Below are 15,445 nucleotides of genomic sequence, written 5' to 3' on the forward strand. Positions count from 1 at the left end.
GTATTTTGACATTTATTTATTCAATTATATATTCATGCATTCATTTTTTATTAATTGTTTATAAATTTTTTAATATATGTATTTATTTATGTATTTAGTGACAGCCCCCTCATTTGCATAATGGGGTATAAATGCATAAAGAAATGTAAAAAAAAAGTGAATACAGAAATAAAGAAGTTTGGGGAAATCAATAAGGGGTGAAATGCAAAGGGAAAATGACGCAGATATAAATGCATACATTTATTAATAAATAAATAAATGCATAAATAAATAAAAAAGTTATTTTCCGTGGAGCTGAGATGAAATGTGGGCGTGTTTGAACGCCCTAAAGAGGTGGATGTGTGTCAGGAGGACTCACCTCTGTCTGAAAAGGTCCAGGTTGTAATACTGACAGGACGTCGGCTTGCCGCACTTTTTGCCCCACAGAATGCAGGTGGTGTCGATGACACTGCCGTACAACACCGGGCCGGGCATGAACGCTGCACACACACACACACACACACACACACACACATTTATGATGGATGAGAGGATGAAAGATACAGGTTTTCATCACCACAGGAACATCTGGAAAGATCATCTGTAGAACCATCAATCTATCGGGGCTTTGCTGACGATGGTCGGGATGAATCAGACCCAGAATCAGAATCAGCTGGATTCTGGTGTAGCGTGGACCCGGCATTAAGAGAGCCTTTACAGCTCTGTCTTCTAAAAATGACGTTCCCATACAACGAAACTGTGTTGTGAATTTCAAGACTTTCAACCAGGATACGGCTGGTCACGTCCAGAGTGAAACTAAAAGTCAACGGGCGCCCACGTTGTGTTAGTAGCAAATGTACTTGCGTACATCTGTGCGCCCACGGTTGGTCTTAAAATGAGGTGTGGTCTGGCGCTTTGTTGGCGCGTTGCTATCGTGCCACCTGCAGTGGATAAACAGGTCATAGATCGTCTGCTCAGATGGAGTCAGTCGGAGTCAGACGGAGTCAGAGAGTCAGTCGGAGTCAGACGGAGTCAGAAGGAGTCAGACGGAGTCAGAAAGAGTCAGACGGAGTCAGAAGGAGTAAGACGGAGTCAGAAGGAGTCAGAAGGAGTCAGACGGAGTCAGAAGGAGTCAGAAGGAGTCAGAAGGAGTCAGACGGAGTCAGAAAGAGTCAGACAGAGTCAGACGGAGTCAGAAGGAGTCAGAAAGAGTCAGAAGGAGTCAGACGGAGTCAGAAAGAGTAAGACGGAGTCAGAAAGAGTCAGAAGGAGTCAGACGGAGTCAGACGGAGTCAGAAAGAGTAAGACGGAGTCAGAAGGAGTCAGAAAGAGTCAGAAGGAGTCAGACGGAGTCAGAAAGAGTCAGAAGGAGTCAGACGGAGTCAGAGAGTCAGTCGGAGTCAGACGGAGTCAGAAGGAGTCAGACGGAGTCAGAAAGAGTCAGACGGAGTCAGAAGGAGTAAGACGGAGTCAGAAAGAGTCAGACGGAGTCAGAAGGAGTAAGACGGAGTCAGAAAGAGTCAGACGGAGTCAGAAGGAGTAAGACGGAGTCAGAAGGAGTCAGACGGAGTCAGAGAGTCAGTCGGAGTCAGACGGAGTCAGAAGGAGTCAGACGGAGTCAGAAGGAGTCAGACGGAGTCAGACGGAGTTAGAAGGAGTCAGAAAGAGTCAGAAGGAGTCAGACGGAGTCAGAAGGAGTCAGAAGGAGTCAGAAGGGGTCCGACGGAGTCAGAAGGAGTCAGAAAGAGTCAGAAGGAGTCAGACGGAGTCAGAAGGAGTCAGACGGAGTCAGAAGGAGTCAGAAGGAGTCCGACGGAGTCAGAAGGAGTCAGAAAGAGTCAGAAGGAGTCAGACGGAGTCAGAAGGAGTCAGAAGGAGTTGTTGACGGGACAGAGGATCAGGAGACGGCGGAGGCAGAGCGTCCACCGGACCAGAACCACATACATCTGCTTGCTCACTTTCACTTCACACACGAGCAGATCTGATTCCTCAGCAGAAAACAGCTTGCTGCTCCAATTTACTGAATCCGCCTTTTAAATAGCGATACGCCCAGTAGACCTGTCTTTTAAAGTGAATGGGAGATGACTGGTTTATTGATTGGTTTAATTTCTGTTACGCCCAAAACACACCCGTGATTCATAAAGAGACTAAATACAACCCCTTTTGTTCCTTGAGCCCTTTACTTTACCTTTACTTTACCTTTACTTTACCTTTACTTTACCTTTACTTTACCTTTACTTTACCTTTACTTTACCTTTACTTTGCTCCCAGATTAGGCTCTGTTTAACTAGTCGGAGACGCCCTGAGCACACTTTTGTTTCATTGTGTAAATAATGACTCACCCAGAACTCTGAACAGCATGTACTGAACTCCCACTGCAAAAGACTTGTCCTCCGTGGGCACCGTCCTGCAGCAGAGACACAGATACCACATGATGAAGATGATGATGATGATGATGAGGTACTTTAACACAATCTAAAACACTGAGCGCTCAGTTCATGTTAAAAATCTTTTAATGTGTTAAAGTATTTGTCTCTTTGTAGTCGGGGGTTGAGTAAGTGAATTGAAATTAAAGTCAAATATAGATGTTATGTATTTTCTATTCTTGTGGGGTAAAAACTTTGAAAATCAATAAAATATATTTACAAAATAAATAAATAGTTGATTAATTTTAATGATTTGATTTTGTCAGCTTTCCTTCTTCTGCTTGTTTTCTCTGTTTATTTATCATCATTGTTCTAAAGTGGTGATTATCTGGAGGATCTGAACACATTGACGCTCACAGTTCCAGTTTAATATCAGCTGTAACATCAGGACGGTGACAACAGCAGCACGGACAGGTTCAATGATCTGATGAACGCCGTCTGTCGGCTGCTTTTATCCTCCAGAGATGATTACCTGATGAGGAACAGGTGAGGCAGCAGGTGACTGCAATCTAGAGTGATCTCCAGATAATCCACAGCACTTGTTCTCTTCTCCTCCATCTGGACTTTATTTCATGTTTAACATCTGCAGCAGCTCCTCAGCTCAACTCTCTGCATTAACAACTGTTTCTCTTTTAGACGTTTAATGAGAGTATTTCATCTTTAGTGAGACTTCCTGGACTTCATCGTCGAAGTCAAAAATATTTAGAGATGACAATCGAAATTCAGATATTTAATCCTGATTAATAACAAATTAATCAAATATATATAATTTTTTTGACTTTTATGAGGTGACTGGCTCAGTTGTATTATTTAAAGTTGCTATAATCAATATTTTTTAATAGAGTTGAAACAATTAGTCAATAAAATGATCATTAAATCATCAGATAATGTATATTTTGATAATTGTTTCAGTCAATTTTTAAGCTAAAAGGCCACAAAAAGCCAGCTTTGTAAATGTAAATATTTACTTAAAAGTTGTTTAAGATGTTTTCTGTAGTTTAATTGTAGTTATTTATGTAATAATATTTCATCTTAAAGCTCTTTTTCTGCTCTTCATGCCGGAACTATCCATCACATCAATATGACGATGGTTATAAGAGCATTCGCAGTGGCATTCAGAATTAGCTCCATTGCAGCATTAGAGGTCAAAGGTCAAATTCTCTTGACCTCAGTGTCATGATAATGTGACCGGTGGATAGATTATAGTCTAAGCTTTACAACGATATATGACTTCATGTTATAGTGTGTATTTTACCCTCCTTTATACCGGTCCAAAATAAACCTGAATCTAGATTTCAGACAGCATGTGGTGGTTGTGACCGTCGTACCTGAGGATCATCATGTAGGACGGCGTCTGACAGACGGCGCAGATGAAGCTGGTGATGCCGAGCAGAGCCACGAAGGGGACGAGGAGGTGGGAGCATCCGCTGCCGCAGGTCCCGGGAGACGCCGAGCCCAGACCGCCGCTGAGACCGCCGCCGACACATCGGCACTCAGTGTAGTTCTACACAGAAACAGACCATAAACAACTGTTAATAAAGATGGACGACATGAAGTGAAGCCAAAACACCTGGATCGCCTCCTGGTGGCTGCAGAACAGCTCATAGACCTCCATGTTAGTGGACGGGATAAACTAACAAGTCAAAGTCGAATGTTTCCCAAAGATGGTTTCATTTTATTTCATTTTAGGTAGTTCTGATCACGCTGATGTTTATTTTTTAAATGTATTTATTTATTTTTGCACAATTTTCCCTTTGCATTTCAACCCTTATTAACTTCCCTAAACTTATTTATTTCTGTATTCTTTTCTTTTCACATTTCTTTTATTCAAGCCTCATTATGCAAATGAGGCAGCTGTCAATAAATGCATAAATACAGAAATAAATATAGACAGTTAAAAAATAATATAAAATAAATAAAAAAATAAAGCAAAAATAAATAAATAAATAAAAAAATTAATAAAGAATAAATACCTAAATACATATAAGGGATAATTAAACAGAAGAGTTAAAAAAAATAGGAATTAATACAAAGATAAAGGCTAGATTTATTTTTAACATTATTTTTTGCTATATTTAATGACATATTTATTTATTTATCGAGTCATTTATTTATTTATTCATTTATTTTTAATTTTGGCAGATTACTCTTTTTTTCCCTTTTATTAATTTATGTATTTATTTTTATAATTTTTCAAATTTATTTATTTTTGCATTTATTTTTAATTGATGAATTTCCTTTTGGATTTATTTTTCATTTATTATTATTTATAATATAATATAATATTTATAAAATAAATAAAAGGGAAAATTAAACAGAAAAGTCAATAAATAAAGTAATTAATACAAAGATAAATAAATAAAGAGAAACAGAATTATCAATTTGTGTCACATTTTATCAATTAATTAACGGCTACATTTATTGTTAACATTATTTTTGCTACATTTAATGACATATTTCTTTATTTCTTTATTTACTTATCTATTTATTTATTTATTTATTGAGTCATTTATTAATTTATCTATTTTATTTTGGCAGGTTCCGTCTTCCATATAAACGAACTGTACCAGAGTTCATAACGGACTAAATGTTGCTTGTCAAAGCGCCGTTAACTAAGAAAATAGTCTGCAGATGAATGAAAGCAATCGTTGGTTGCAGGTCTAGAATCTGCTTCATAAAGGTTTGAAACAGAGAAGAGAATGAAGAGAAGCTTCTGGAGTCTGTTGTTGAATCACAGCTGCTGGCTGAGGAATGTAAAATCACTTCATCGCCTCCTCGTTAAACTGAATCTCCCTCCAGGAGACTTAATGCTTCCCGTAGAGCCACATGGGAACACGATGATGGAGGAGAAAGTGAAAGTAAAACTTTGACTATAAACTGATGTTCTGATGGAACAAACATCTGGACATGACGTCTCTTCCTGCACATCTGGTCGATTATCTAAAGTCTAATGTTCACTTTCGTTTTCATGTTTAAAAATGCAGAATTCCTGTCGACATGAGAATTCAAATGAACCGACATCCATGAATCATTTTCAGCGAAGTCCAGATCACGACGCTGCCCAGAACATCAACTGTGACGGGAAGTGACTTCTCACTTTCTCTTCCTGATGACGTCTGCAGCCTAAACCTGAAACTGAATACTGGGAAGTGAACTTTTACATTTCTACTGATCTGTCATGACTCAGTAGAGTTTATTCCCAGATTCTCTGGTTACCATGTCAGCCTGGTATTTCTAGAGAGTTTCCTAAAGGTAGACGTGTAGTCGTCGGTTCTCTGACGGCGTGACGGAGGTCAGCGTGTTACTCTCAACTCTTCTACAGTCTACGGCTAATATTTACAGTTATCTGTCACATCTCTCTGGACCTTCTTCTACATATTCTTGTTTCCCAGAAAGTGAATCCTAATGATTTAAGGTTCCACTAAGGGTCTCCAAAGCTTCACAGAGGGGTCTTATTATTTAAGATGTAAACAGGATCAGGGCTCGGTGAAGACCTGAACAAGTCACAGAGTCTTCCCTGCTTCCCTTGTTTTACACAAACCTCCTGCAGTGACTGCGTTCACTATTTCATTATCTAACTGTGCAGTTTATCAGTTGTTCTGTTCTGTTATTGTTCTGCATTGAATATGATATGAAATATCCATAAAATATGTCACTTTACTCGACCCCTAAAGAACAAGGTCGGGACCTCTAACCTGTCCTCTAGTGCCACCATCAGGACAAACTAACCTGTCCTCTAGTGCCGTCATCAGGACAAACTAACCTGTCCTCTAGTGCCGCCATCAGGACAAACTAACCTGTCCTCTAGTGCCGCCATCAGGACAAACTAATCTGTCCTCTAGTGCCGCCATCAGGACAAACTAACCTCTCCTCTAGTGCCGCCATCAGGACAAACTAACCTGTCCTCTAGTGCCGCCATCAGGACAAACTAACCTCTCCTCTAGTGCCGCCATCAGGACAAACTAACCTCTCCTCTAGTGCCGCCATCAGGACAAACTAACCTGTCCTCTAGTGCCGCCATCAGGACAAACTAACCTGTCCTCTAGTGCCGCCATCAGGACAAACTAACCTGTCCTCTAGTGCCGCCATCAGGACAAACTAACCTGTCCTCTAGTGCCGCCATCAGGACAAACTAACCTGTCCTCTAGTGCCGCCATCAGGACAAACTAATCTGTCCTCTAGTGCCGCCATCAGGACAAACTAACCTGTCCTCTAGTGCCACCATCAGGACAAACTAATCTGTCCTCTAGTGCCACCATCAGGACAAACTAACCTGTCCTCTAGTGCCGCCATCAGGACAAACTAACCTGTCCTCTAGTGCCGCCATCAGGACAAACTAATCTGTCCTCTAGTGCCGCCATCAGGACAAACTAATCTGTCCTCTAGTGCCGCCATCAGGACAAACTAACCTGTCCTCTAGTGCCGCCATCAGGACAAACTAACCTGTCCTCTAGTGCCGCCATCAGGACAAACTAACCTGTCCTCTAGTGCCGCCATCAGGACAAACTAACCTGTCCTCTAGTGCCGCCATCAGGACAAACTAACCTGTCCTCTAGTGCCGCCATCAGGACAAACTAACCTGTCCTCTAGTGCCGCCATCAGGACAAACTAATCTGTCCTCTAGTGCCACCATCAGGACAAACTAACCTGTCCTCTAGTGCCGCCATCAGGACAAACTAACCTGTCCTCTAGTGCCGCCATCAGGACAAACTAATCTGTCCTCTAGTGCCGCCATCAGGACAAACTAATCTGTCCTCTAGTGCCGCCATCAGGACAAACTCTGTACAGAAGACTCATCAGAACGGGCTCATTGCTGCCCAGTGAACCTTTACAGGTTAACATCTCAGCAGTTTGAGCTCCTTCAGCTTCAGGAATGGGACCTGTTGGTTTCTGAGTGAAATCTATATTAATATCTATATCTATGTTAATAGTATATTAATAGTTCTTCTGTGAACTTTACTCCAGTTTCAGTAGCTTCCAGTCTCTGGACTAACTCAGTGCTACTCTGAGAGCTTTGTTTGGCTTCTACAGTTGTTTTATTAACAACGTCTGTTTTCACTCAAGACTTCCACAGAACAATCAGACGCTCAGGGAATCAGCTGGAATGCAAATAAAAACAACTGGGTGTGATGGTTGGAGAGACAATAGATTATATTTCTATGTGAAAGAGCCGAAGAGGAGGAAGAGGAGGAAGAGGAGGAAGAGGAGGAAGAGGAGATCAACTAACGGTCTGAATGTGTGAAAGTAAAGCCATGAAAACCCTTCTTACTGTGGTTTTGTTGTGGGGATCCGTCTCCACGGCGACACAGCCGGCATGGCAAGGAGACCTGAACTCGACGCCGTCCGACCCGCAGACCGGGTTAAAGGCCTCCTGGGGACACCGGCAGCCGGCGCTGCACACCAACGCACCGCCGCTGAAAAAACACGCCTTATCAAACTCTCAAGTTTTAAGGTTATGAAACCTTTCAAATTAGTTCCCTGTCAGTGGTGAAATGAGTTCCCTGTCAGTTGTGAAATGAGTTCCCTGTCAGTGGTGAAATGAGTTCCCTGTCAGTTGTGAAATGAGTTCCCTGTCAGTGGTGAAATGAGTTCCCTGTCAGTTGTGAAATGAGTTCCCTGTCAGTTGTGAAATGAGTTCCCTGTCAGTGGTGAAATGAGTTCCCTGTCAGTTGTGAAATGAGTTCCCTGTCAGTTGTGAAATGAGTTCCCTGTCAGTTGTGAAATGAGTTCCCTGTCAGTGGTGAAATGAGTTCCCTGTCAGTGGTGAAATGAGTTCCCTGTCAGTTGTGAAATGAGTTCCCTGTCAGTTGTGAAATGAGTTCCCTGTCAGTTGTGAAATGAGTTCCCTGTCAGTGGTGAAATGAGTTCCCTGTCAGTTGTGAAATGAGTTCCCTGTCAGTTGTGAAATGAGTTCCCTGTCAGTTGTGAAATGAGTTCCCTGTCAGTTGTGAAATGAGTTCCCTGTCAGTTGTGAAATGAGTTCCCTGTCAGTGGTGAAATGAGTTCCCTGTCAGTGGTGAAATGAGTTCCCTGTCAGTTGTGAAATGAGTTCCCTGTCAGTTGTGAAATGAGTTCCCTGTCAGTGGTGAAATGAGTTCCCTGTCAGTTGTGAAATGAGTTCCCTGTCAGTTGTGAAATGAGTTCCCTGTCAGTTGTGAAATGAGTTCCCTGTCGGTGGTGAAATGAGTTCCCTGTCGGTGGTGAAATGAGTTCCCTGTCAGTGGTGAAATGAGTTCCCTGTCAGTGGTGAAATGAGTTCCCTGTCAGTGGTGAAATGAGTTCCCTGTCAGTGGTGAAATGAGTTCCCTGTCAGTGGTGAAATGAGTTCCCTGTCAGTGGTGAAATGAGTTCCCTGTCAGTGGTGAAATGAGTTCCCTGTCAGTGGTGAAATGAGTTCCCTGTCGGTGGTGAAATGAGTTCCCTGTCAGTGGTGAAATGAGTTCCCTGTCAGTGGTGAAATGAGTTCCCTTTAAGTGGTGAAATTAGTTCAGTGTCAGTGGCGATAAGTTCTAATAATTAGTTCCCTGTTCGGGACTATATCAGTTCCATTTCAGTGGTGAAACGAGTTCCCTTTAATTGGTAACATTAGTTCCCTGTCCTCGGTGTAGGTGGTGTATGTAAAGCGGCGGTGAAGCTACCTGGGAGGGAAGACGCCGTCGATCTTCTGTGTGGGGCAGCCGATGAGTAACAGCGGCGTGGAGACGATCAGGCAGAGCAGGATGGCGGCGCTGCACAACTTACCGGCACCGCTGACTGAAATACTCAACCTCCGCATCAGAAACCCACCCAGGACGATTCCCAGCACCGCCAGCGGGATACAAACGCCTCCTGAACGCAGGACATCAAGTGATTAAAACGTTCCTGCGTTAACTTCATGTAACTTCAGTCTGTAGCTGCAGGAACTCAGACGATACTCACCGATCATCATGTTGGAGAAGGAGATCGTCTGGCTGAACTGTCTCTGAATGAACTTGGCCATGAAGGTGGCGAGGCCGGACATCAGCGCCGCCAGGTTGACCTGCGCCAGAACCACCAGCAGGTAGATGGGACTCCGCAGGGTCCGCAGAGCAATGCGAGGGAAACCTGAGGGACGGCGGAGGACAGTCAAAGATCACATTGAAAAATAAATACCACCTCACGTTGTGTCATCACGTTGTGTCATCACGTTGTGTCATCACGTTGTGTCATCACGTTCACACGACGAAAACCAGAGCTGCTGTCGAGTGTTGATGATGAAACTCATCATCAACACTCGACAGCAGCTCTGGTTTTGACCCTTTGTTGTTGAACTCTGTTTTAGGTCCCAGTGACCTCTGAGTGACCTCCGAGTGACCTCTGGGTCCCAGTGACCTCTGAGCGACCTCTGAGTGACCTCTGAGTGACCTCTGGCTCCCAGTGACCTCTGAGTGACCTCTGAGTGACCTCTGGGTCCCAGTGACCTCTGAGCGACCTCTGAGTGACCTCTGAGTGACCTCTGGCTCCCAGTGACCTCTGAGTGACCTCTGAGTGACCTCTGAGTGACCTCTGGGTCCCAGTGACCTCTGTGTTGACTGTAGACGGCCTGTAGTTGCCTCCGCTGCAGTCTCATCAGACAGGAAACAGAAGAGTCTTACTTTTGAGGAAGTGAAGCTGAGACGTTTCCTGGAGCGGCGGCTTCGTCTGCTGCTGCTTGCCGTCCGATCTGGACTCCACGTCGTCGTCGGCGCCATCCTGGACAAATATGGAAGCAGAACATCACATGATGGACTTTCAACACCAACTCAGTCTGCAGGCGCTGCTGCTGCTTTTAGGGGCAATGCATGCTGGGAAGGTTTACATTCAGGGCTCAGTGAGAGCGTTTAGATAAACGTTCTCCGGGTGACCCGTGAGCGTTGGGAGGGCTGTGTTGATGTAACAGCAGACGCTGCACATCCAGACGGCTACCATCTGAAGTCAGATAAACGTTTAGAGTTTAAAGAGGAGACCTGAGGTAGAAGGTCAGAGGTCACGACACGGAGGACTGAGCTGGAGAATATCATCAGGCTTCTGTTTCTCCTCTAGAGTTAACCTCTGATGGAGCAGCGCTTCTCTAACTGAAGGAGAACCTCGTCATCATCATAACACACATTCATCATCATGTTTACTCTGAGACTCTACAGATTGGAACTGTTGGGATTCTAAAACTCTTCAACCGTAATTCATTACCTTTCATGAGTTGCCTTTTTTAATCCTTTTCCTTTCCTATTGCTCTTTTATTATTTGAATGTCCTGTTGGTTTTAAATTGGTCTGATACGATGCTGCGTTCACTGTCTCCAGTTCACCGTCCGGGAGCGTTAACTTAGCAGCTACGATGCTGCGTTCACTGTCTCCAGTTCACCGTCCGGGAGCGTTAACTTAGCAGCTACGATGCTGCGTTCACTGTCTCCAGTTCACCGTCCGGGAGCGTTAACTTAGCAGCTACGATGCTGCGTTCACTGTCTCCAGTTCACCGTCCGGGAGCGTTAACTTAGCAGCTACGATGCTGCGTCTTTTAATGGGAACAGGAGACGACTCTCTGATTGGTTTAATTCCTGTTACCCCCAGAACACACCTGTGATTAATGAAGAGACTAAATACAACCCCTCTGCTCCTTGCGCCTGACTTTGCGCCCAGATTATGCGCCGTTTAACTAGCAAAAGTGGAGTTGGACGCCCTAAATGACCTTCAGATCATTAAAATAGAACCCACAGTCTGAATGAATCCAGACATTTAAATGAGCTCCAAATCTGAAAGGGATTAAAAGCCTGCAGACGTCCTTTAGAAACTACCATCAGTGTGTGAAACCAGTCGTTCACCTTCACCAGACATGGAGGAGGATCATATTTAATGGTGCTTCAGAGGAATCTGTTTCTGGCTCCGTCACAGAAAACCTTCAACTGCTAACGTTTCTTTAAGGAAATGAAGCGGCGCTGCCAGCAGGTTGCTCAACACCATGTTGTTTTACTCTCTGATTAAACACTGACTGCTGCCAAAGTCCAGAGTGTATCTAACAGCTGCTCAACGTCACACTTTGCTTTCGATTTTAACTTCATTTCACATGAAACACTTTTACTTCATATCTTCTAGTGAACATGTCAAAAGAAAACGGGGTGGGGGGGGTGACCAATAAACCACACGGAAATGCTAAATACTCTCCTGGTTCTACCCATTAAAGAGGAGACAAACACCAAGACGGAGACGGACAAAAAGATCCAAAGTTCTATATAATTAGAGACCCTGGTAGGATTGAAAGTATTGAAAGTGTTGAGTATAGAAGTATTGAAAGTATTGAGTATAGAAGTATTGAAAGTGTTGAGTATAGAAGTATTGAAAGTATTGAGTATAGAAGTATTGAAAGTGTTGAGTATAGTAGGATTGAAAGTGTTGAGTATAGAAGTATTGAAAGTATTGAGTATAGAAGTATTGAAAGTATTGAGTATAGAAGTATTGAAAGTATTGAGTATAGAAGTATTGAAAGTGTTGAGTATAGAAGTATTGAAAGTGTTGAGTATAGTAGGATTGAAAGTGTTGAGTATAGAAGTATTGAAAGTGTTGAGTATAGAAGTATTGAAAGTATTGAGTATAGCAGGATTGAAAGTGTTGAGTATAGAAGTATTGAAAGTGTTGAGTATAGAAGTATTGAAAGTATTGAGTATAGAAGTATTGAAAGTATTGAGTATAGAAGTATTGAAAGTATTGAGTATAGAAGTATTGAAAGTGTTGAGTATAGTAGGATTGAAAGTGTTGAGTATAGAAGTATTGAAAGTATTGAGTATAGTAGGATTGAAAGTATTGAGTATAGAAGTATTGAAAGTGTTGAGTATAGAAGTATTGAAAGTATTGAGTATAGAAGTATTGAAAGTATTGAGTATAGAAGTATTGAAAGTATTGAGTATAGAAGTATTGAAAGTGTTGAGTATAGTAGGATTGAAAGTGTTGAGTATAGAAGTATTGAAAGTATTGAGTATAGAAGTATTGAAAGTGTTGAGTATAGTAGGATTGAAAGTGTTGAGTATATTCTCAGTTTAAATGTGTTGTTCATTGTCTCTGAAGGTTAGTGAAGGTTAGTGAAGGTTAGTGAAGGTTAGTGAAGGTTTAGTGAAGGTTAGTGAAGGTTTAGTGAAGGTTAGTGAAGGTTAGTGAAGGTTTAGTGAAGGTTAGTGAAGGTTAGTGAAGGTTCTCTGAAGGTTAGTGAAGGTTAGTGAAGGTTAGTGAAGGTTCTCTGAAGGTTAGTGAAGGTTCTCTGAAGGTTCAGTGAAGGAGAAGTCAAAGACGTGGTGTTTACTTTAAAAGTGAAAGTATGTCTTCAGGCTACTGGTGTGTTACTCAGGACTCTGACGTTTGAGAAGTGTTGAGCAATAAGCTCGTTTATCTGATTGAACGTGCTCAGCTGAACTTTATTGAACTTTGAGATTCCTGTCGGAGCTTGTTGAGGCTGACTGAAGATCACTTTATGAGCATGTTTTAGATACTTGACTTCACCTTAGTGATCTCTGATCAAACTGCTTCTGCTTTCTGTTTGTTTGTTTGTTTGTTGCTAACCACTTTAATGACGTGTGGTTGGACTTCTCCAGCTCACTTTAATAAGAACCAGCATGGATGAATTAACCCTGGTTAGACAGGACCAGGCACTATGTCAGTTTTAGTAGCCAGAAGGGAGCCGGCACACCGGAGAAACTCTGGAGAGGTTGTTCAGGTTAGGCATTGATCTCTAATAGGACAACTCCTTTTTGAGTTTTTGCAGATCTCAGATCAGATTTGGTAGTTGTTGCTTCCTTCTAGATGCGACCTTTAGACACAGTTTCCTCTACAAGACCGGTGTTACTGCAGGGCACACCTCCAGGCTGCTGTCATTATACCATTATACCTGATGCTGTGATTCAGTGCTGCATATTGTGCCCAAACACACTGAGAGAAACCAGGTGACTCCTGGTGAACCTGAGGCCTCTGGAGGGCCCTGATGGTCCCAGTTGGTCCAGTCCTGTCTCACTAAATGGTGTATGAATAACACGGACAATCTGGAAGTCATTTCACGTGCAATAAGAACACCGTTCTTGCTTTTGGCGTCGCTGCCACCTTTATGTCTGTGCTGGACTACATGGAGACGTTACATACATGCATCTCAGTTGTTACCCTGCACTATCTTCTCAAAGCCTCGGCACGCTGGATACTGTCTACTGTCTACTGTCTACTGTGGACCACGGAGCACTGAGAAGCCCTGACGCACCACTGCTCTTTGTGTGCTCGGGTAGGATGGTCTGCTCCGTCCACCCGTAGACTGAACCACTGCCGTGTTCTTATTTATAACGTATTCTTAGTCTGCGTCCATCTTAATATTGTCCAGAATTGTCCAGCCCGCTACGACCTAAAAATCACAAGTTGTGTTAAAGAATCAGTGACGTTAAAATGAATCAGCATTAACGTGTTATTATCACGTTAACGTTGACAGCCCGAATATACAGAGGACATGTTGAATGTTCCTCGTTAGAGACGAGGTGACATATTATCACCTCTTAAGGAGACATTGACGTTTACAAGAACTAAATATTCAGCTGTTTGTCCTTATTCTGAAAAAGAGAATATTCCTGCTAATCTGTGTACATGGGTAATGAACATGAATATTCCCGTTTACAAGCAGCTGTTCATCCTCTGACTAACGAACCCGATGGTGAACTCAGCCTCCCTCTTTCATTCCTTCAACCTCTTTCTTGTAAAGGTCGGTGTTGTGATATTTATATTCATATCCAGAAACCTGTTGATATCCAGGTCTTTCATAATGTTTAAAGTAGGAGTGTTTCTCTCTAGTTGGTTTGTGTCCAACGCACAGAGCAGTAAAGACCCTGATTGAGAGGCATATTGTGAATGCGCTTTATACATGCCCTTATCAAATTCAGATTATTGTCATATTGGTAATAATGGTGGAATATTAGTGTGCATGTAAACACACTGAAGGTGAACTAACTCCTGCAGAGTGAAACAGCTGCAGGCGTTAGATCAGGTCGGAGCTCCATCTCACCTCTTTGGACATGCTTCTGGGGAAGAAGAGGTAGGGCAGTGCGGCGAGGAAGATGAGGCAGGACGCCACCAGGAAGCCCAGCCACCAGGCTCCCACCCAGCGCAGGTCCTTGTCATTCAACTTGATCTCGTCTGGGAAACAGAAGAAGAAGGAGAGTCATGAAACACAAACTAAACTCTTGTTGTGACGAGGTCAACGCTGCTGTGACGCCGTCTGTCAGTCATTAATCAATCTCACTTGTTCGTCACCTCTCACGCTTACACTTCAATTAAAACACGTCAAAGATCACAGTCAGTTATCAAACAGCAACACAACAACTAGCAATGAAAAGTTAACGTTAAAGTTAACGTGATAATAACGCGTTAACGCTGATTCATTTTAACGCCACTAATTTCTTTAACACATTAACTTTAAGTTGTAGCGGCTCAGTTTGAAAGCTGTAAACAGATTAATAAGAATATTGTCTTTTTCAGAATAAGGACAAACTGAATATTTAGTGCATGTAAACGTCAATGTCTCCTTAAAAGGTGATAAAATGCCAGCTCGTCTCCAAAGAGGAACATTCAGAAGTTGTGTACTCTATAAATAAGGGCTGTCAAAGTTACCGTGATGATAATGCGTTAACACAACAAATTTCTTTAACGCATTAACAAACTCCGTTTCCAAGTCATCTCATAAAAGAAACTTAAGAGAGGTTGTGAAAGCCAGCGAAGCACATTTTCTTTTCTTCTTTTGTTTTCAAAAACCCCGTTAAAAACAACTCAGGACAAATATTCTAGTTTCCAAATCTGCAGTCTGCATTGAGGGTTGAATACTGGGAATTGAGATCCCAGTATTTCCCGGGAATTCTCTGCCGAATCCGGTCCACGTTCCTGGTCAAAGTACCTGCAGAACCACGAGATTATTATCCTGTTGGGCTGCAGTTTGTCACGTTCTGATGTGAGCATATTGTTTTATGCTAAATGCAGTACCTGTGAGGGTTTCTGGATCAATATCTGTCATTGTGTTGTTAATTGATTTATAATA

At 42.6% G+C, this 15,445-nt stretch overlaps 1 protein-coding gene across 2 annotated transcripts in view; it reads right to left on the reverse strand.

Annotated features, from left to right (window-relative positions):
* Positions 1–15,445, reverse strand: part of slco2b1 (solute carrier organic anion transporter family, member 2B1) — a 32,041-nt gene that overhangs the window by 3,599 nt on the left and 12,997 nt on the right. Inside the window, exons 6-13 of one of the 2 annotated variants that reach the window (XM_074612238.1) lie at positions 14,420–14,550; positions 10,019–10,115; positions 9,324–9,488; positions 9,044–9,233; positions 7,675–7,819; positions 3,734–3,909; positions 2,322–2,386; positions 359–479 (exon numbers count right to left, since the gene is read on the reverse strand). In XM_074612238.1, the coding sequence (XP_074468339.1) occupies positions 359–479; positions 2,322–2,386; positions 3,734–3,909; positions 7,675–7,819; positions 9,044–9,233; positions 9,324–9,488; positions 10,019–10,115; positions 14,420–14,550 (1,090 nt within the window). Of the gene's footprint in view, positions 1–358; positions 480–1,779; positions 2,157–2,200; positions 2,387–3,733; positions 3,910–7,674; positions 7,820–9,043; positions 9,234–9,323; positions 9,489–10,018; positions 10,116–14,419; positions 14,551–15,445 lie in introns of those variants that run through there. The other variant, XR_012590465.1, reaches the window with a different exon arrangement.

The sequence above is a fragment of the Sebastes fasciatus genome, chromosome 16 (assembly GCF_043250625.1).
Source record: "Sebastes fasciatus isolate fSebFas1 chromosome 16, fSebFas1.pri, whole genome shotgun sequence".
NCBI lineage: Eukaryota > Metazoa > Chordata > Actinopteri > Perciformes > Sebastidae > Sebastes > Sebastes fasciatus.